The 21,162-nt window shown below is 34.4% G+C and overlaps 1 protein-coding gene across 4 annotated transcripts in view; it reads right to left on the bottom strand.

Annotated features, from left to right (window-relative positions):
* Positions 1–5,806: 5,806 nt before the first annotated feature.
* Positions 5,807–21,162, bottom strand: part of SNTG1 (syntrophin gamma 1) — a 235,069-nt gene continuing 219,713 nt past the window's right edge. For all 4 annotated transcript variants that reach the window (XM_060681983.2, XM_034429744.3, XM_060681985.2 and 1 more), the window contains 2 exons: positions 14,895–15,005; positions 5,807–13,620 (listed from right to left, as the gene is read on the bottom strand). In XM_060681983.2, coding sequence (XP_060537966.2) covers positions 13,417–13,620; positions 14,895–15,005 — 315 coding nt within the window. In that variant the 3' untranslated portion in view covers positions 5,807–13,416. The remainder of the gene's footprint in view (positions 13,621–14,894; positions 15,006–21,162) is intronic.

The raw sequence follows: 21,162 nt of genomic DNA, 5'->3' as shown, positions 1-21,162 counted from the left end.
ATAATTCTGTTATTATTGCTAGTGAAATCAAGAAGTGGGTTATGTACTATTAGTTTACTTTATTTTAATGAACATTCTCTTAATTTTAGCACATCATATATTTTTTACTCTTGTATACTTTCATTGTTCATATTTGATTTTTTTAAATATGTGGTTTACATTGGGAGAACATATGATGTTATTGTTGCTTTTAATTGTATCATGAATACAATGTTGTCATATTCTCTATATTCTATACTATAAAATTATACTATAAAATTGTTATCTAGGACTGTTATCTAGGCATCATGGAAACAACAGGAATAATGTGGAATTGAAATTTTCTCTTGCCAATGGTTTCTGATTCCTGGTTCTGATTTCTACTTATTGTTTGGTTAATAGCACAGATTTCATTTGATTGGAAGTGGGGTGGGAAGAGAATGAGATATTTTTTATCTTCAAAACGAAGTTAACTCTGATCAAAGCAACTGTAGTTCTCAGGGTTTATTTATTTAATTATTAATTTTTTTTGCTGCTCATCTCATGCGAGATGACGCTGAGTAGCTTACAACATTAAAAGCAATAAAACCATAAATATATATATATGTATAATTAATCACAGTAAAAATACAGATTATGATTAAAACATGGTGAGGGAGGGGGAGATGGGTTCTCCTATTGGTCCATCAACCATTTCCAGTATGATCCTAAATATAAAGCAATGGCAAGTAATAATCAACACCTTATACTCAATAATTTCACTCAGCAGGATGGTACACATGTATAACTACATTATGGATATCAACAATTTTGATGCTGTTATCAATTTTCTGTGTTTGGTAGGAAGAAAATATGGAGCAAATGAGATAACAAAAAAAGTGCAACATTGAGTAAATCTTTTTTATCATTCAATACCAATAACAGTAACTCCTCTGGTGCATTTTTATCTAGTCCTGGCCTGGATAACTCTCCACAATTCTATGGGATGTAAGAAGAATTAAATCAGTTTTTGTGGAATTGGGATCGTAGAAACACCCAGGAGCATAGAAAAGTCCAGAGGCAGATGCATGAATAAATGTCTTAAATGTATTTATTCATATAATAAAGCATACTAACTATGTACAAAGGCTGTCTTAGTATTCATTATAGGATAGGGGGCACACAGTGTGTGTGACTACCCTGATCAGAGATCAAGTCTCAAGGGGAACAAATGCGAAAAGAGAGAGAGCAAGGTGGAAAAGTTTGGAGGAGGTTTTATACTCAGGGTAAGCCTCTCCTTTCCACATAGGGCTGGAGGCACTCTCTGCCTCCACTGGTGTCTATATGACACATGTGCCAATGGCTTGCAAATACTTGACAGTTTTATCTTCAATTAATATAATATAAACAAGCTGATCCATGTTTGGATTCAGTAGAAAAAGTGCATTGGATAGTTATATTCACATGTTGCTTATGGATAGGAGCATATTATTAATCAGACAGAAAAAATAGAACTTGCAAGAACAAATCTTTTTGGTACTATAAACTTAAAATATTTTAAAGAAATGTGACTACTAAATGAAAGCATAATGCACAACTCTGATTTGCATTGAGTGTGCCTGTGCATAATGAATAACATCAGGCCTAAAGGATAATCAATGAATGTTCTGGTAGCACATGAACATTTGTTGAGCTGCTATGATAAAACAGAGTCCCACACCTAAAATCCAACATACAAAGGAAAAAAAAAACATTCTTTGTACCCTGATTGTTCCAATTTGTAAGCACGTTAGCAAAATAGGATCACTAATGTGTACAAAAATACTAAACTAATTTGATACAGTTTTAGAATATTTTTTCAAGATTTATTCCTTCCAAGACTAGTCATACATTCTTGCATCAAAACACTAAAAAGATTATGGGAAACAGTTATCCATAGTATGACAAATCTATATATTCCATTTTAATGACAAGACTGATACGTTATAAAAACCTAAATAACACAGAATAGTTTAATATATTCTCTATTAAGCAGTTTGTTGGTCTACTAGGTATAGTTTCAAATTAAATCAGAATTGAGGTGATTTGTTTCTTAGTAAAATTTTCAAATTTATATAGTGTAGAATGGCAGCTTAGGGAGTGTTTTTCATTTGCTGCAAGGACAAATATAGATTTCCCACCGCATTATGGGAATAAAGACCCTTGGATCCAAATTGATGCCTAGTTCTGTTTATTAAATAAAATTCCTAATTGTATTTTTGTAGAGATACCTGTACTGATTCAAAGGCTTGGAAGGGCCAAAGGCAGTTGGAGAAAAATCAGTAATCAAGGATATATCAAATATTTTAATAATAGTTCAATCTTGAAATTGCTTTCTCCATATAAAAAAGTCAAGATGACAGTAAAGCCATCTAATCAAAGCCTTGTTCCTTTTTAGTTCATCAGGCAGGATTGCAGAGGTGTAGTCACTGCATTTTATTTTAGGTTCTACTTTCCCTCTGGATGTCCCTGAATATGTGCTTATTTGTTGAAGATATAAATCCTTATTTTCCCTACTTCCCGTGAGAATCAGTGATTTTATTTTCCAATAGCTGGATCATATCTGAGAGAGAAAGAGGACTTTGTTTCTTATTTGTTAGGATTTTAGGGATGGGTGTTAATGATTGACTCTGATTCAGATACTTCTTTAAAAAGGGAAGGAAAAAGAATAAGTAATTTGTCTATTTAAAAAAAAATATCCCAGTGAGGGATTACCTTGATATGGTTGTGGAATTTAACGTACTCCAAGGAGGATGAGAGCTATGCCAAAAATTCAACCATACCTCACAGATCTCAGCAGAGGCCAGCAGTTGCAGGACTAATGGAAGAAAAGCTGTTTACGTGTTGCAAATATACAGAGACTGAAAACAAAGACATAATGATCTGTTATTACAAAAGATCAATGAGAGTGAGGATATCTGAAAAGAATGCACCGGTTCTGGAAAGAACAACATCAAGTAAAAGAAATAACAGAATAGAGGCTAGCAGATCAACACTGATTTATAATGTGAAATAAAGTATTCACAGAAATAGAATTGGAAGAACTGCAAAGGTCTATCCAGGGCAAAGAAATCAAAGCCTTGCCAAAAGTAACTCAAACTGTAGAGGCAAACAAGAGCCAATTAGTAATATAGAAGTTGGCACCACTATTGAATCGTTTTCAATCCCAAATTAGGCACCCTCTTCTCTGCCTTCGCCTTAGAAACCACAAAGATCACTAACTGAAAAACAAGATGAATTGGAACAATAAACATCTGAGCATCTAGAACAACACAAACACAACAGAATAAGGTTGTCTTAACTGAAGTTTGTTGCAAAAAAAAGCAAGCATACAGTAAGTATTAAATGATGCCAGTATCCTAATATCAAATACAACCACCAGTTCACTGCAAGAAAAAACAACAACTAATGTACAGCATGGCTGAAGTTGTAGCTGAATACATTGGATGAAAAATCAACAAACAAGAAAAAAACTCCACTCTTCCACTCTTCCAAGCAAAGTGGAAGAGAAGATTGGGAAATAAGATTAGCATGCTAAACTGAGATACAAGAAAGCTACAACAGAGGAAATAAAAGAAGCTGAAAAAGAAAACAACCAAAAAATATCTAATCAAGAAGCATCAGCTAGAAACAAGGAAGATCAATGAAATACAGCCAATACATTTAAATTGCACATTATAGTCAGAATCTCCAATTTCAGTTGAATCAGAAATGTTTATATCACTCCATGAATGGAGAGATTGCAATGAACCAATCTATAACCAATAAAGGAAAAAACAGTGCAGTTCTGGGAGCAGCTATGGGACAAGTCAAAGCAAACAATGCAGCATGGATGAAGGAGATGGGTGGGAATAAAAAAAATCACTGAACTTAAAAAAAAAACTTTTAATAACAGCAGAATAGGGATAGCAGAATACAATAGAGAAAAGGGCAAAAGAAGATCAAGAAGTGGTGAACACTGGGGACCTGCATGGTTTTTGGTTGAAGCATTCACTGTTTGCCAAGCACTTTAGCAACAGATGGCAAGGAGGTGAAATTGAAGACTGGTTAACTTTTGGTAAATATCACACTGACTGTGAATATTACACTCAAAAAATTGAGACAAGATTTTTATTTTGCTGGTATAATGTTCATGATAGGACTGTAATAGAGCCTGTCAATTACAGTTACATGTCATGTCTCCCCCACATCCTTGCTCTCCCAATAAATTATTAAACAAATACACAAGTTGTTAATCAGTGCCTCAGGGCTGAGGGAGGCCCTTGGAGGCCTTGTGCTCTGGGCCTCCCAAGACCTCCCCCATCCCTGCAAGACAGCCTATGTTCCCCTTCCCATTCCTTGGGTCCACACGTGCCTTTTCCCACTCCTACCAGTTCCCTCCAAGCTTTAGGCCTGATTTCCACCCCACTAGGCCAAACATCCTACTCCTCACTTACCTTTTGAAGATTTTTAAGGCTTTCCAGGGACTGGAATTATTGCTCGGCTGCAAGGTATAATTCTGGAAGTAGCTGCCATTTTGTCCCATTCAGAGAACTTAGTGCTACATTTTGGGGCCTTAATGAGGTCCACATAGTGCTGTAGAAGCTTTCTGCAATATTCAGAAGGTTTTGCAATGCTGTGCAAAGCTCGTTAAGGCAGGAAGGAAGCAATTTGTTTGTAGGTTATCCACAAGTGGGGCCCTCCTTTCAAAATGAGGTGTGGAGAACTTCAAAGATAGATAGGTGATGGGCCTGTGGGGAGCATGCCCAAGCACTTCAGGGTCCTGTGTGGTGGGATGAGAGGGGAGAGAGGCAGGGTTGCTGCAGTGTCCCTGTTTTAGTTGTAATGACTGCAGGGCACTGCCATTGTAACTTTGAAACAGGGTGGCATGTAATTTTGAGGCATCTGTTATAACTTTGAACATTCATTAAGTGACCTGTCATATCTTGAGGACTAGTGTATGTTATTCCAAAGCCGATTGCCAAAATCAGTCCTTCATATTTAAAATTTGCTGATTTTAAAGTGCAATGCTCAGTAAGTCTGCACAGTGATGCAAAAAGTTCTAATGGTTGAAAGAGTGTTTTTTTTTTCAAATGATACAAAACAGCTCCTTTAAGATCCTGGTGGCTCAGCAGACTAAAAGCATTGTGATTAACACCAGCTGTCTGCAATTACTGTAAGTTCGAATCTCACCAGGCTCAAGGTTGACTCAGCCTTCCATCCTTTCTAAGGTAGGTAAATTGAGGACCCAATTGTGGGGGCAATAAACTGACTTTGTATAAATATACAAAAGGATGAAGGCTATTGCTTAACGCATTGTAAGCCGCCCTGAGTCTCCGGAGAAGGGCGGCATATAAATCAAATTAAAAAAAAAAAAAGATGTGACCAGATCTAGTACATAGTACACACAAAGTTGACATATTACATAACAACACAAACAGGGCCAGCTCTAGACATTTTGGCACCTGAGACAGTCATATTCTGGTGCTCTCTGGTTTCACTTATCTTCCAATTTTTTAGGCATTTAAAAAAGACTCCCTCTTGTTGCTTTTTTTTTCTTTGAGTTTTTAAGATTTACACTTTTGACTTTATTTTCCCCCTCAGACATTCCCTCCCTGTTGATACTGTGAAACTAAATTTAACTCTTCAGTGGGCACACTGGTTAGAATACATGATTACAGCTTTTTATTTTTTATTGAGTTTTGGGAAGTCTTTTCAATTTTGGCTCCCTATGCCCTAGTCTTAGCCTAGAGCTGGCCCTGAGCACAAAACCTTGAATGTACAGAGAAGGCATATACAGTAAATATATTATATAAGCAGATACTTCAGAAATAGTTTAAAAAAGTATTTTATTTTTGTTTTGATTACGGTTTATTACAAATCAAGGAAACAAAATGAAACAGGAAAGGTTTTATTAGAGGTACAGTGAGAAGCTTAAACAACTAGATGACTTATGAGTCACAAAACATTACAAATAGCCACAAATGTAACTAAAAACAAAATAAATATTTAGAACGTTTCATGAGGTCTTTTAAACTTTAGTATTTATAAAATATATAATACTTTATCTTACATTTGCTCTGCCATTTTCCCCAGTCAGTATTTAAAATTTATGAGATATTACAACATACAAAGCAATGAGAATAAACCTAAATCATATCATTTTTTATATAAGGGGAAACATAGCTGACATTATTTTAATATTCTTTGCCAAGAAATTGTATCTCCTTCAAAAATAGTCATTTTCCAACCCTATATATATACATATTACTTAGACATAATTATATCATAAAGTGAGAGAAAAATACCTTTAAATATAGAAATAAATGCAACCATGTTGTTCAGTAATGTCTGAGAATTTAATATTATAAGAATGATTAAAACTCATAACTTTAGAATATTTGAATGGGATAACATGTATTTAGATACATACTTTGGCTATAATCCAGTGATCAATTAAACTTTATAAGTAAACCTTTTCAATACTTTAATTTGCTGCTCTGTCACTGATTGTTCAGTGGCTCTGTTTGTATCAAAAGGAAGAAAGCATATATACAAACACATTACATATTTCTTCATTCAGTGCAGATATATGCTAGGGGTTTCGTGCTTGCACTGATAAGACTGCAATCACTGTGACTTTGTGTGCACACTGATTCATAGAGCAATTCGTCAACAGGAATAATCGATCTCTGAACTGGAGGTCAATATCTGAATTCAAGCAAATCAAAGCATTTTCTCTTTTGTAACATAAAAATTATAGATTTCATGAAATTTTCAGTTATTTCCATAGGGATTCATTTTCTAAGGGTGATTGATATCATTAAAACACGGTAAATTATTTTCATGAAAATCAGATTAACATAATTGTCAACTTTAAATGTCTGCAGACTCTAAATAAAGACCCCATTATTTCAATTCAAATGACCAGCCATGTGCTATAATATTATCTGCCATCAATATTTCTATTTAAATGTTTCCTTGTGCCCTTTGCTCCTGTCTTCAATAACACAGAATAGCCTAAGGATTATTGTATAATAGTGGTAGGGAAAATAATATACAATTTGTTGAGAGTGGCAGCAGAACTGATATATTATTGAAAAACATTACCGAATCTACTATTATATGAAATGTTAAGAATATTTTATATTTTATTCACTTGAAGAGTATATTACAAGGTTATTGTAAGCACCACCAACAATGGCATCAGACTGCTTGCTTCTTTATATCATTAGTTTTATCGTCTAAAGTGAAGGAGCCTTCATGGTTTGTATCTAGTTGTATGCAGGCTTCTGTAAGATAAGGTGCTCTAATGTACTATAGATTTCAATAGAGTAGAAGAGTAGTTGCCATATTAGAAACTGGGATTCTGGAGTCACTATAGTCAGAGCATTTGCTTTGGAAGTGCCAGAGTCCTCTACAGTTCTCTAGAACTTGTAATATACCGTGTCTTCTCTTTTAAAATGGCTTATATAGAAAAAAATAGTTTTAAAGAAAAATAGGTGACTGCTCCTTCATCAGTGTGAAATCTAAAATTTGTTACTACCAGTTCCGTCGGCGTGGCTTGGTGGGGAGGTAATGTGACTGGGTGGGCGTGGCCAACTTTTTTTTTTTTACTTTTAAAACCATTTTTTCTACAACCTCTTTGGCTGAAGAGGTTGTAAAAAAATGCTTTTAAAAGCCTCTGACGATTCCAGCTGAGTTGCCTGATCGTCAGAGGCTTTTAAAAGAAAAAAGCCTCTGCCAATCAGGCAACTAAGATGGGATCGTCAGAGGTTTTTAAAAGCATTTTTTCTACAACCTCTTCAGCTGAATAAGTTGTAGAAAAAAATGCCTTTAAAAGTCTCTGAGAATCCGAGCTGAGCCGCGCGATCATCAGAGGCTTTTTTTTTTTTTACTTTTAAAAGCATTTTTTTGGCCAAAGAGGTGGTAGAAAAAATGCTTTTAATTTTTTTTAAAAAGCCTCTGATAATTGCGTGGCTCAGCTGGGAATGGGGGGGGGGCAGGGATTTTTGCTACCGGTTCTCCGAACCACCTGCCTCCATCGCTACCGGATCGGGCGATCCGGCCCAAACCAGGAGCATATCAGCCCTGTCCTTCATGACTACATACTTTGATGACTTCGTTAAATATTAATCCCATTCCTTCTCTTGCTATCTTCATCTTTTTCAATTAGGAAGTTTAGCATCTTAAATACCAATTTCTTTTACATCTGAATACTCTGAGCTATTTTAAACTCTCTCTCTCTCTCTCTGTTTGTGTGTGTGTGTGTGTGTGTGTGTCTGTGTCTGTGTGTGTGTATGTGTCAGTTTTCAATTTTCAAATCAGTTTTTGAGTTAGTTCCTGCAGTTTTCTTGTCAAGATATTTGGGGGGGGGGCGGAAGGGGGGGCGGGCCCTCTTTCTTAGGGCTGAAAGAGAGTAACTGCCCCATGGACCCCTAGCTGACATTGTGCTTAAGGAATGACTGAAACTCGGTCTCCTAATATCACCATTCCAAATTGTCCATTAAATAATGCTACCTATACTATGTAACCTATGCATCCTCCTCATTATCTGAAGCTCTGAAAATTTCAAAAAAAAAAAAAAAGGTTTAAAAGTGCCTATTGAAACAATTAATCTTAAATCTTCATATTAAAATAAACAATATTTGCTCTATGTTGTAGCTTTAAAAATAGAAAGGTGACATTTCATTTAAATATACTCTTTTCAAAGTAACTTATATATTGCAACCTTAAGCTATCGTTTTCGGTTACCATTACTCTATTACTGGGATCCAAGGTCTTCAAATTTACTATGGGTTTTCTGTCTCGTGCTTTTTCACCCAGGAGCTACCTTGGAGGATTGGAGGCACCATGAAACAATATCATAGATACTTCTTCTCTACCTTGTATAAGTTCTTTAGAACAATATTTCTAAACCTCAATTACTTTAAGATGTGTGGACTTCAAATATTCATTTTAAATGATAATGCTACATTTTTCAAACATTCTCCATATCAACAAATTATATAATCATTAAATAAATGAAGTAGGACTACATAATTAATCTCTTAATTCTATTTGGATATGTAATTCAAATAGATCTATTTCAATGTCATATTGTTTTATGGCTTTTAACATAATTTCATAACAGCCAGTTTGGGACATATAACTAGGTATACTGGTCACAACTATAAGAAATTAATATATTACAATTATAATTGTGCAGCATGTAAAGAGTGGCATTTTTAAGGCACAATCAAGATAATTTCCATTAATGAATATTCATTGTTACATGAATTACAAGTTGAATAATAAATGTAACTGTTTTATATGTAATCATGCTTTACACATATACTTGACTTTTTACTGTTTCTATTAAAGTCAATATATTTATTTGTTCTAATTATAAATATTTAGATTGTTTTCTCCCAAAGATAGCAGTTGTGAATTTATATAATGAGTCAAATTTATATATTGATTCCTTGATTTAGATAATTCACAAAATGGACAAATCCAATGACTAATGGATCATTCTGTCAGATGTTATCATGAATTCGTAATTCTAAACAATATGGAATAATTTCACTAAATGCTTTGATATACTTCCTACAAATGGCTGTGTTTGCATCAAATGGTAGATGCTAGTGAATCTTGGCTTTGTTTTCCCATATCATAGGCCATCTCTCTTTGTGTCAATATGCTACGTGTACAAGAAGAAGATTTTGATATATCACATGTTACATTGCTAAGTAACATCCTGGCAAAATGTTATAATATTCCGATTTCACAGAATTTGTATTCTACTATTCAGCATATACAAGAACCATGATACAGTTTCCTGATTATAACATATATTATTTTGTTTAGATAATATCGATAACTCAATCTTTAAACTTAAACTTTAAAGTATTTTCTTCATTTTGTCCTGTTTTTATATATTTCATGGAGCAGAATAGGAGATTCACCTTGGAAATCTTTCTTCTTGGCTTTACAAAATGTACTGTATCTTTCATGATATGTGGAAATTGTGTAAATGTTGTACACTAGGGTCACTACTAAATAATTTCCCCAATTTTTGAAAAGCAGGCAGATCAGTGCCATTGTGCAAGTAACATATTTTCTTCTAGTGTACCAATTTTATTTGCTATCTCTAATAAACAATATAAACTGAAACACAAAAGAAAATTTTCTTTTCTTTGAAAATGGGGAAACGTGGGGTATAGATCCCCTCTAAATTACTGCTATAAATTTCAAACCAAGATATGCTTGTCTAGCTATAATATGAAATGTTGGTGACATTAGGAGTTAAAATATATTTCTTCCTTCCAAATTTAATGATAGCTAGAAATAATTGGAATGTAAATAACTAATAATAGAATAAAACTTTTTAAAAATAGGCTATTATTTTACATTATAATATATTTGTGCTATGTTTTTACATTTGATCAAAATTCAGAGAGGCAATTTTCTAGGTAGCTGATTTTGTAAAGTGAACTCATTTAAACTGTTTTTGTCCATGCGTACTAATATGTTTATTAATCTAAATAACTACTGTGGCTTTGTACAGAAGGTGGCACACAGTTTGTGGAAAATCACATCCCATTTTTTTGTAGGAAAATATGATGGGGCAAAAGAAGTAGGAGATGAACCACCTTTGGTGGAAAATAAAATAATAAAAAACTTAAGAATGCTCTGGAGAGAACTGAGGGTTTTTTGTGCATTTTTTGATTAATGGCAATAGAGAATTGTACATAAAATTTGGTTACACTGATTTAAATCTTGTTTATGCATCCTAAATTTGTGCATGATGATGCCCAGTGAAAAACTAAGTTATTCAATGAAAAGAAAATCATAATTGTTCGTTGGAACCCTAGCATATTATTGACTCATATAATAGTTCAAAATTTACAATTCCATCTCAGCATTCATCATAAAATAATTTAAAAGGCATGCTTATAACTCCTTTTAGGTATTTTGTGTGTGTGCACATAGTACACAGAAAAGGTTATATCACAGTGGCTGGCTCTTCTAATGCATTTAGAATGATTGCTTTATTGTCAGAGAACTCTCTTCTTATTCATATTATTCAAATGTGTGGAAATACTGTAAGCACTTTCAAATATGAGAATTGAAGGAGATCTCTCTCTCTCTCTCTCTCTCTCTCTCTCTCTCTCTCTCTCTCTCTCTCTCTCTCTCGCACACACACATACACACACACACTCATTAGAGCAGTCATGTCTCTTTTTTCAGATTGACATGCCTGCTCCCTAAACTGCTCTTAGCTACCTCTGAATGTATGAAGAGCCACTTGGCGATGCCTTTTCCTACCATGAATTATGAAACACCTCTTTTGAAGGATCTGCCCAGTCCTTACATTATGAGCAAAAAGGGTTCTTATTGGCATACTCAGAAACATGTTTTTCTAAACACTTAATATTTCACATATAAGGAATTTATTAAAATCAGTCTATAAATATTATAGTTGAAGATGATACTTATTAAAGAACATATCTAGAAAGGGATTATTATATATTTAGGATTAGAATGATAAGAATTCCATTTTAGGTTTTTCTTTTTAGAACTTCTCAATTCTTTTCTTAACTACTATGAGAATAAAAAAAAAACTTGCTTATTGTAGGGTGATTTTTTAATAATTGTTAGTTAAGCTATAAAAGTGTAAATAAGTTCCTTATGAGAATAAGGGACTTATTTCTTAGTTGCTTTTTGGTAGACAATATGAAAATTGCATTTAAAAATTAAACTTTGTACAAGATTTTATTGTAAATCAGTGAGTTTGGGAATTAAGAACCAAATTTGGCAGATTATAAGATTTTTTTTTATAAAATGTAATAACAGGAGGCATAATGTAACATTATCTTCTAATTAAGTCATATTAAAACCACTCTGAATACTAGATTTCATCAATAAATCAAATCTGTATCTAGAAATACAATACTTTATGGATTTAAGGCAACCTTTCCAAAAGTAATGAACCCAAATGTACTGAGATAGAAACTTTTGGAATTTTTCTACAGAATGCTGTTGGAAGCAGGTGTGCACACAGGAAGGCAAGAGATAGCATAGGTTTTAGGATGTTGTTATACAAGTGACATGCATTATGTACTTTGCATCAGTATGACCCATGTCATTGACACAATGATTCATGTCATGTCAGTGTGTCTTAGAATGGACACCTGCATCTGGAAGCTGCTGTCCTGGTATATTAAGAGTTGCCAGGTCAAAGCAATCTGATTTAAAGCTAAGACTTTTAACTATTCTTAATTTAAATTTAAGCTACGGTTTCATTCTAATGCTTCAGTTTCAATATTCTACTCCAGAATAAAATGTTAAGTTTGAGAAAATGTAGATGTTGTAAATGCTCATATTTTTTAGATTGAATGACAGGGGACACAATAATTTGCTATAGTAGGAAAAGAGTTCCCATACAGCAGGATTTGCAAACTGTTAGCCCTGAGCTCTTCCAGTTGTGAGCATTAAAAAGAGGCAATAGGAAACATTTAAAATGAAACCAGAAAGAAGAAGAAAAGTCTAACCTTTATAAATCCAGGGAAAACCAGAAAATGACACTTCCCGTTCCATTGTTTGTAATCCAACATTTTATACAGACAAAAATAAAATATATTGGGGCATTCTGACAAATGCTACAAACATTCAAACATTTTGTTTTTATACAACAACTATGTAAGAGGAACACACAATTATGTTAAGTTCCTCCTATGCCCCCATAAGCCCTTTTCTGCTCTCTGTGAACACAAAGTCTAACAGGCTTATATTGTAGGTTTCAACTGTGAATGGCTTCAATATATTTAGATTTAATTTTAAAACTGTTGGCCTAATATGGCTATACGTTGATCATTACAATAATGGCTTGAAAGCAAAATAAAAATGAACAAATGAACAAAATTGCAATGATATTTAAGGTGCTTTCTTTTTCTTTTGTTAAGGAGTTATCACTTTTCATGGCCAGTTCATGGGTCTTACACACTCTATGCCTTTTACTTGTCATTCTTTCATATATAGTCTATCAAGAGAATGTTACTTCAAATACAGAGCTGAGTAAATTGTCATATAAAAACATTTGGAAACAAGGAAATGATACTGCTCTATTATTATTGAGATTTGAAAATTGTATTAAATGCTTAAGCATGGTGATGTATCAGTTATTTTTGTTTCTTTTTCTTTGAATGCTGTCAAAGCACAATCAAATTATAGTAAAAAGATATTGTTCCACAATGGGATTTTCCAACTTCATTGTGTACTGCTGCTTTGTAAAATTGAGTTTTAATTTATGATCCCATATGACCATATTCTGTAGAAAGATGTCACATGCCTTGAGTCGGTTCTAATGCTTGCTGTTCTTCAAGGAATAAGCTGATAAATATTTATACAGCAGTCTTACATACTTGTGGAAGGATACAAGTACAAGACTGGGAGTTATCAAGTCATATATTTTAATTTGCAGCTGCCAGATGATGTGGCAGTAGTAGTAGCAGAAGAAGAAGAAGAAGAAGCAACAGAAGCAGAAGTAGGGGCAGTTGTGGCTTGACTGCCAACATAGAGTGGGTCCAAGCATGCCACTTTAGCTGCAAAGAATGAGTGGATGCAATGCAGAACTGCAAATAAATTTGAAAATTCCAATTCCTGAAAGTGAAAGCAAAATGATCAGGTATGAGAGACAAGCCCATTTATTTAGTTATCATATATTGTGATAAAAGCACCAAGTAGCGGTTGTAGAGACACAAACACAAAGGCTTAGGAAAATCAAATATATTCATAACACACCCAGTTCTATTATTTATTGTGAAACTAAATGTTTTTGTCTTACTACAAAATTACTTTCTTTGCACCCAGATTACAAAACTCACAGTTTTTATGATTTTAAAATATAAATTTGTAACTATAATTATTTTATATTTTCAAATAATTGGGAAAAGGTAGTTAAATAAAAAAGATACTATGTGATGGGTATAATCCTTGTGGTTTGCTCTTTTAAGTAGTCTAAAATAAATTTTAGTTTACATACATTTTTAATCAATGCAGAAACTCAGAAAATTTCTGATCATAAAATTGTAAAATTTTTTAAAATCTCTGTGTTCGTGTATATCAGAAATACAAAATATCAGAATATTGTATATAAAGAGCCTTTTTACCCATTTCTTTGCCAGGCTATTCCTCAAGCACATCCTGATTTTGGTCATTAGAAGTCGAAACAGGAGACCTTACAACATAACCCACTGTGACATTACTAATTTTTTGAAATTTAGATTTTATCTTATGTATCCCTACTGAATAGGAAAAATTACAAAAGAATAAAATTGAGCTTTATGAGATTTTTCCTCAAAGCCTCCAATCTCCAACTTTTCAGCAGCAGAAGTTACTGCCTATATGATATGATGGCACAACTAATGTATCATTATTGGCCCCTATCAGTCCTGATATTTTAAAAGAGAAATAAGTGATTTTTCTACTTTTGTCTGCTACTCCTACTTTGTGTGTGTGTGAGAGAGAGAAAGCTAACTCAACATCTTTGAGTTAGCTTTCACTCCCAGTAACAGTATGGTCAAGTCCCTGCAGTTTTCTTGGAAACATTTTTGAAAGTGGTTGCCCTTGCCTCATTCCTAGGGTTGAGAGAGAGTGACGGCCCATCCAGCTGGTTTCAGGCTGAATATAGGAATAGAACTTATGGTCCATTAGTTACTATCCTGATGCTTTAACCACTACACCAAACTGCTTTGTCTTCTCTTAGTTAGCCATAGTCATATTGCTGTGCCAATTCAGTTCTGAACTCAATACACAATGCTCTGGCCAGTTTTGGACTCAGACAAATTGGTTAGAAAAGGGTGACAGTAAGTACGTCCTGTTACTTAGTTATCAATAGTTTGATAATAGGAAAGGAATTTTGTTCTTCTCTTTACCTTTGCTTCAATCTGCTTAGTGTCGGAATTTTGAAATAAAAATTTAATTTTGCTCTTGCCATCATCTGAAGACCCTTTAAGCTGGGAAAATTTGTACCGCCATAGTACAGCCTAAAGGAAACAAACAACAAAAACACATATATACATTAATGTACAAAACTGCTACAGAAGAAAATGCATATCTGAGAAATTTTCAACCTGCCAATATTAGCAAATATATATATTTTCTCTCATCTGAAGTGAACTTTTTAACTTCAGTGATCCTATTTAATAACAGAAGAGAGACATTGTGAAGAAAAAAAGTTATTTAGTTACATTTTATTAAACAAATGGCCAGTGTAGTAATCTGGCTCTATTTTCTAGTCATCTTTATTACTAAAACAAGGTATCGGTTTCCCATTATGCAATCAGTGATTTGGTAACTACTTCATTTATAGCTGTTGGCAATATAAACTGAGAGAATGCCATCTACAGGCAATCTGAAGATATATTAAGAAACTGTAAGTGACTCTTGCTGCTTTTAACTAATAAATGGAAATTTTGAATGAGCATTAAGATGTATAGATCATTTGAAACTAAAATATCATCTACAATGCAAATCTGCACTATGGAACAATTCATCCTTTCTTTTAAACCAAGATTGATGAAGTACTATAAGCGCCACCTACCAAACACATATCTTGGATATACCAAGATATTTACAACAGAGTTCTCAATATGCTAAAGTCAGACTGGAACTTATCATGTTTCATACTCCATATGTACTCAATGTATATGTATATGGGTTGAATGTCATTCCCATATGACATAGTTTTGGAATCCTTCTCTGAGATTTAATATTATCCTATGTTAAGCATAGTTTTAGCTTAATACTGCATTTTTTAAAATTGGGGGAATATTGTGGAATGTTCTGTATCTCAATTTGGTTGATGTCATACAATCACAAAGTATTGAACCTCCTTAAGGGACAAAACATAAGAGACACCATCGATTGACAGGGCTTGTTTCTGTCTTGGAAAATTACAGATTAAGAGAAAGAGTGTTTTAAACAAAGAGAAAACACTCCTGTTAATTAGATATATAATCCTTTGTGTGGTATACCAGTATACATATTATGAATATACTTGCCCCTGAAGAAAGGCGAAGCAAAATTTAGGATACAACAAAAGTAAAACAGGTATTGTATGTCGATTAATATGGGAAAACAGTAATCAAAATGGTATTGTTTTCTTCAGCAATAATGATAGATATTAAAACTCATCTATAAAGTCATAACTTAGCCACCCTGAGACAATCTATGTTGGCCAATATTCTGCCTATAGTAATATATAAAAACGAAAACTTAAGAGGCAGGATAAGATACAGATATCTATCTCCTAGTGTTAATCCTTGAGCTAATATCATATTTCTTCTCTTCCTCACATTCTCCCTCCTGCCCTCCCTCTCTCCTATCTATCTATCTATCTATCTATCTATCTATCTATCTATCTATCTATCTATCTATCTATCTAATCTATATTTCCCCCGACAAGCATACCAAGAAAATAATTACATAAATAATAAAAAGAAAGGGTAATTATGTATATATTGATGTACACACAGATATATCGTGTTTCCCCAAAAGTAAGACCCTGTCTTCTATTTTTTTTGAACCCTGAAATAAGTGCTTGGCCCAGGGGTGAAATGCTCCCGGTTCGGACCGGATCGCCTGATCCGGTAGCAATGGCGGCAGGTGGTTCAGAGAACTGGTAGCAAAAATCCCTGCTGCTCCCCCCCATGCCCAGCTGAGCTGCATGATCATCAGAGGCTGGTTTTTTTTTTTACTTTTAAAAGCATTTTTTCTACAACCTTCCCTACAATAGGGAAAAAAATGCCTTTAAAAGCCTCTAATAATCCTAGCTGAGTTGCCTGATTGTCAGAGGCTTTTAAAAGCATTTTTTTCTACAACCTCTGGCTTGGCCTTATTGCCATGCGCTCAAAAGCCTGATTGGGCTTATTATCAGGGGATGTTTTATTTTGGGGAAAACAGGGTACATGGACAAATTCTATGCTATAGAACTGAGTTCCCCAACCTTTCTGGCTTTGTGAACCAGTGGGCGAGGAGACAATGGTTCAGCCCAAGCAGTGGGCAAGTGCATGGCACATGCAGCTGCATTTGCATGAGCGGCGGGCACATGCACCTGCCCCTCATGCAAATGGAGCATGCACGCATACCTGATACTCAGGCGAGTGGGGATGCACATGTGCACTTACCCGCCACTTCTGTGGCTCAGTTCCAAAAGGCTCAAGGCCCAGTAGTAGGCCAGGGCCTGAGAATTGTGGACCCCTGCTATAGAAACTCTCTGCCATACATTTTGTTATCACACCTATAAAAAAACAGTTATGTCTTTGGTTACACCCATAGTTTTTATGCCATTGGTGGCACCTGTGGAGATCCCTCAGTTTAGATGGGCATTTGGTGATCAAAAATGTTGGTCTCAGTAACAGGAATAACACATAACACACACATCACAAAACTATGAGATATAAGACTAAAGAAATAGTAATATGAGCAATCTGGGAGTGTTCAACATATGTGTGCTGAGAAAAATTTGGAAATATCTGAAAATCTTTAGAAATAAATTCTTGGAAATGAATAGGCAATTTCAGTCAAACCAGTCGAATATGTGAATTGTATAAATTTTGGCATATATTAGATTTCTACTAATTTTAAAATAGGTAGTTGCCTTTAAATATAATTATAAATCAACATTAATTAGTGAATGATTATTAAATCAACTGTTATTTCAGAAGGGTTTTCAGAGACAGAACATGGATGCCTTCTCTATACTTCAACATTCCTTTGTTAAACTTATGGAGCAATACTGCTCCATTAAACTAAAAAGGAGAGACAAATAACTTTAGGAGCAAATGTCAAAAGATTGAAAACTCCATCCATTAAAGAATGTTCCTTGCCCCAGTGATCCTACGGAAATTACAGCTTTCATTTACAGTTTAGCACCACCTGATTTGCTGATATGTTTTCTGCTGCTGTCTTTTTGCTGTGAAGTAGAGATGGGAAATTTGTCTGGTTACTTCCAACTTCCAACAAACCTCACTATTGGCTCTGGTGGCTAGAGATTGACACTTCTGGTAGCTGAGTGAGAGGTGGGACAAAAATGGCTTCCCTGTAGTAAATAGGCTTGAATTTGGTAGAAACTAAGCATTTACAATCCATTTGATTCAAAACTTTTGATATTTTGACATTGAGAAAAAAACACTAATAAATCCATAACTGGGGAAAAAAAATAGGCTTGAATTGGATTTTCAAAGTATGTGTATGACTAAGGAATTATCTACAAGCAATTGCTCAATAGCAATTTTTTTTTTTTTTTGGACAACCCTTTGGTAACTGTTCTGTTGCAACCAAAAGTCCCTGAAAGGGGTAAAAATGGTCAATATGGGCACAGGATCCAAATAAGAGGAATGAATATACACAATGCTGATCCCAAAATGTTTATATAAACTTTTAGCAAACTTGGAGCAGTAAGGATGCAATTTGACTAAGCTTCCCAGTGTTAGGAATAAGATGTTGGCAAGTTATCCTTTTCTGTGCATGCTGGTGGATATTCTTATGCATTGCTTTATACTTATAAGAAGCATGGAGACCAGAAGATGATGCTAACATGAAGCATATTCTAAATCTAAAAGGATCTGCAACTGTTCAGATTTTAAGATCTTCATATAAGATATTTCTGGGCGGTTCAGTATGGAGACTGTAAAATCTTTGCTCCAAAGGACTTCACCTATTGCTTATTCTGATATCTCTGTGATGCCAATTGACAGTTTCCTTTTTTTTTTTTTTTAAAGAAAGGGCTTTAAATTTGAATATTTTTAAACAGCAGATTATGCATTTTCACAACTTTAAAAAATGACTTTGTTTTGTATCTTGCTTACATAAGATGCACAGGAACCATACTTGAAGAAGAGAGTGACTTAAAATAAATGAAGTAAACCACTTAACATTCATGAATAAATGCAGACTGCCTGAAGGAAGAAGCCAAAATAAATAAACAAAACACAGAAGTGCTATAACTGCATAACTGAGCAAGATTTGCTAACTTGACTCTATATTAGCATGTAGAAATTGTGCTTATTGATTTATTTGATTCATATCCTACCTTTGTTTGTACAACTTTGTATATAACACTTCCTCCTATTCTTTTCCCCACAGTTAACCTATGAGGCGGGTTGGGCTGACAGAGAGTAGCTGGCCCAAATTCATGTGGGCTAAGGGACGCACAGAATTCTTGGTCTCCAGACTCCTACTCTAGCACCTTAATTGCTATTCCATGTGACTTTCCATATAATAATAGCCTAACAAATGGTCCAGTCTTTCTATTATCAGACTGATTTAATGTATCAAGTGTGGCAAATGTTAAGTATGGTAGCAGATAACCTTCCCTTCTAAACAAATTACATTGTAAGAGGAGTTATCATTTGGGAGGCCAGATCCCACAGAATAAAGTAGAAGCAAGTTTGTCCATTGTGCTGTAGGAAAATAATGAAGAATGGAAATGGTTTCTTCTGCATGCTGTTTAACCAGGTGGGACACTACTGTGCTCGCAAGGCATTTTTTCCCCTATTTTTTGTTTTGTTTTGTTTTTACTGCAAATGATCTCATGACAAGTTTCAAAAGAACCCCATTCTTATTCTTTTTTACTGCATCAAATGGGTTTTCTCAGTATGAAAACATTTAAAAAGAAAAAAAAGTAGCTTCAAACATGTATATTATAAAGCCGTTCTATTTAGTTATGCCTTGAATTACCATCCTTGCATCAGCCACACTTCCTGCAATTTTATACTCATCATGAATAAAAATAGCCTGCAGTATGCTGGGTGCTGGGTTTGGCATGGTGAAAAGCTGTAATTATTTCTAGGGCCCTTTTCCTTGCTTGGCACACACATTATTTAATTTTAATTGGAAGCTGCACAATTAGCTTCAATGCCTATTAATAAGACCCAATTTCAGAAAATATGGAACTGCTAAAGCTATTTGAATTCTAGAGCCAGCAATATTGAGAAAATAAGACCCATTTAGTACAGTAATACTTTAGCAGTGGACAGCCAAATGTCTTGCAGAGTCAAAAAAATACAACATGAAAACAAGTGTCTATGTTTGTTTACTGCACAACAAGTGATATTCAGAAGCAAGCTGGTTCTGAATTAAAATAAATTGTTTGACCTGTGGGTGCCCCTTTTCCATATTCAGGATGAAACTTCCTCTAAGCAGTATTCTAGGAGTTTCCTCTGTTGCTTCCTCTCTCCAAATTCCTCAGAGAACCAGGAAGCTGCAGTGGGCCAGTGATTGAAAGATGACCATTCAAGTGTTAGTTGCCCCAGCTGCCCTTTATTCCTATGGACAATTAGCCAAAATCCCTACCAGACTCTTGGATAACTCTACAGGAACCATTAGAATAGAATAGAATAGAATAGAATAGAATAGAATAGAATAGAATAGAATAGAATAGAATAGAATAGAATAGAATAGAATAGAATAGAATAGAATAGAATAGAATAGAATAACAGAATTGGAAGGGACCTTGGAGGTTTTCTAATCCAACCCAGGAAGGAAACCCTACACCGCTTCAGACAAATGGTTATCCAATATCTTCTTAAAAATTTCCAGTGTTGGAGCATTCACAACTTTGCAGGCAAGTTGTTCCACATTTTAATTGTTCTGTCAGGAAATGTCTCCTTAGTTCTAAGTTGCTTCTCTCCTTGATTAGTTTCCACCCATTGCTTCTCGTTCTACCCTTAGGTGCTTTGGAGAATAGTTTGACTCCCTCTTCTTTGTGGCAATCCCTGAGATATTGGAACACTGCTATCATGTCTCCCCTAGTCCTTTTCATTAAACTAGACATATCCAGTTCCTGCAACTGTTCTTCTGCATTAACTGCCTGGTTGGAGTGATTTAATAGGATCTTTTTCTGTGGGAGATCATGTTGTATCTACCCTGGGGGAGGGAACAAATCTAGTGCATGACTTCTTATGTCTAGTACCAACTATTCTAGTTAATCATAAAAGGGATGGATGTTTTAATATGGTACTCGTTGTTCTCTTCTATGTTCTCACCTGTTAGTTATGGGTGAATTTTTACTAATGTGTTTGTATTGGGAGTTTCAGCAGATTAAAAAAATCAAGATGGAAGCTATGACCAATGCAAAACATATAAAAAAGAGTGAGGTATAATTTTCCAGTTGTGCCTATGATTCTATTGAAGAATTAT

Source organism: Pantherophis guttatus, chromosome 3 (genome assembly GCF_059756535.1).
Source record: "Pantherophis guttatus breed Tessera chromosome 3, ASM5975653v1, whole genome shotgun sequence".
Classification (NCBI taxonomy): domain Eukaryota; kingdom Metazoa; phylum Chordata; class Lepidosauria; order Squamata; family Colubridae; genus Pantherophis; species Pantherophis guttatus.
This window is presented reverse-complemented; position numbering and strand designations above follow the sequence as displayed.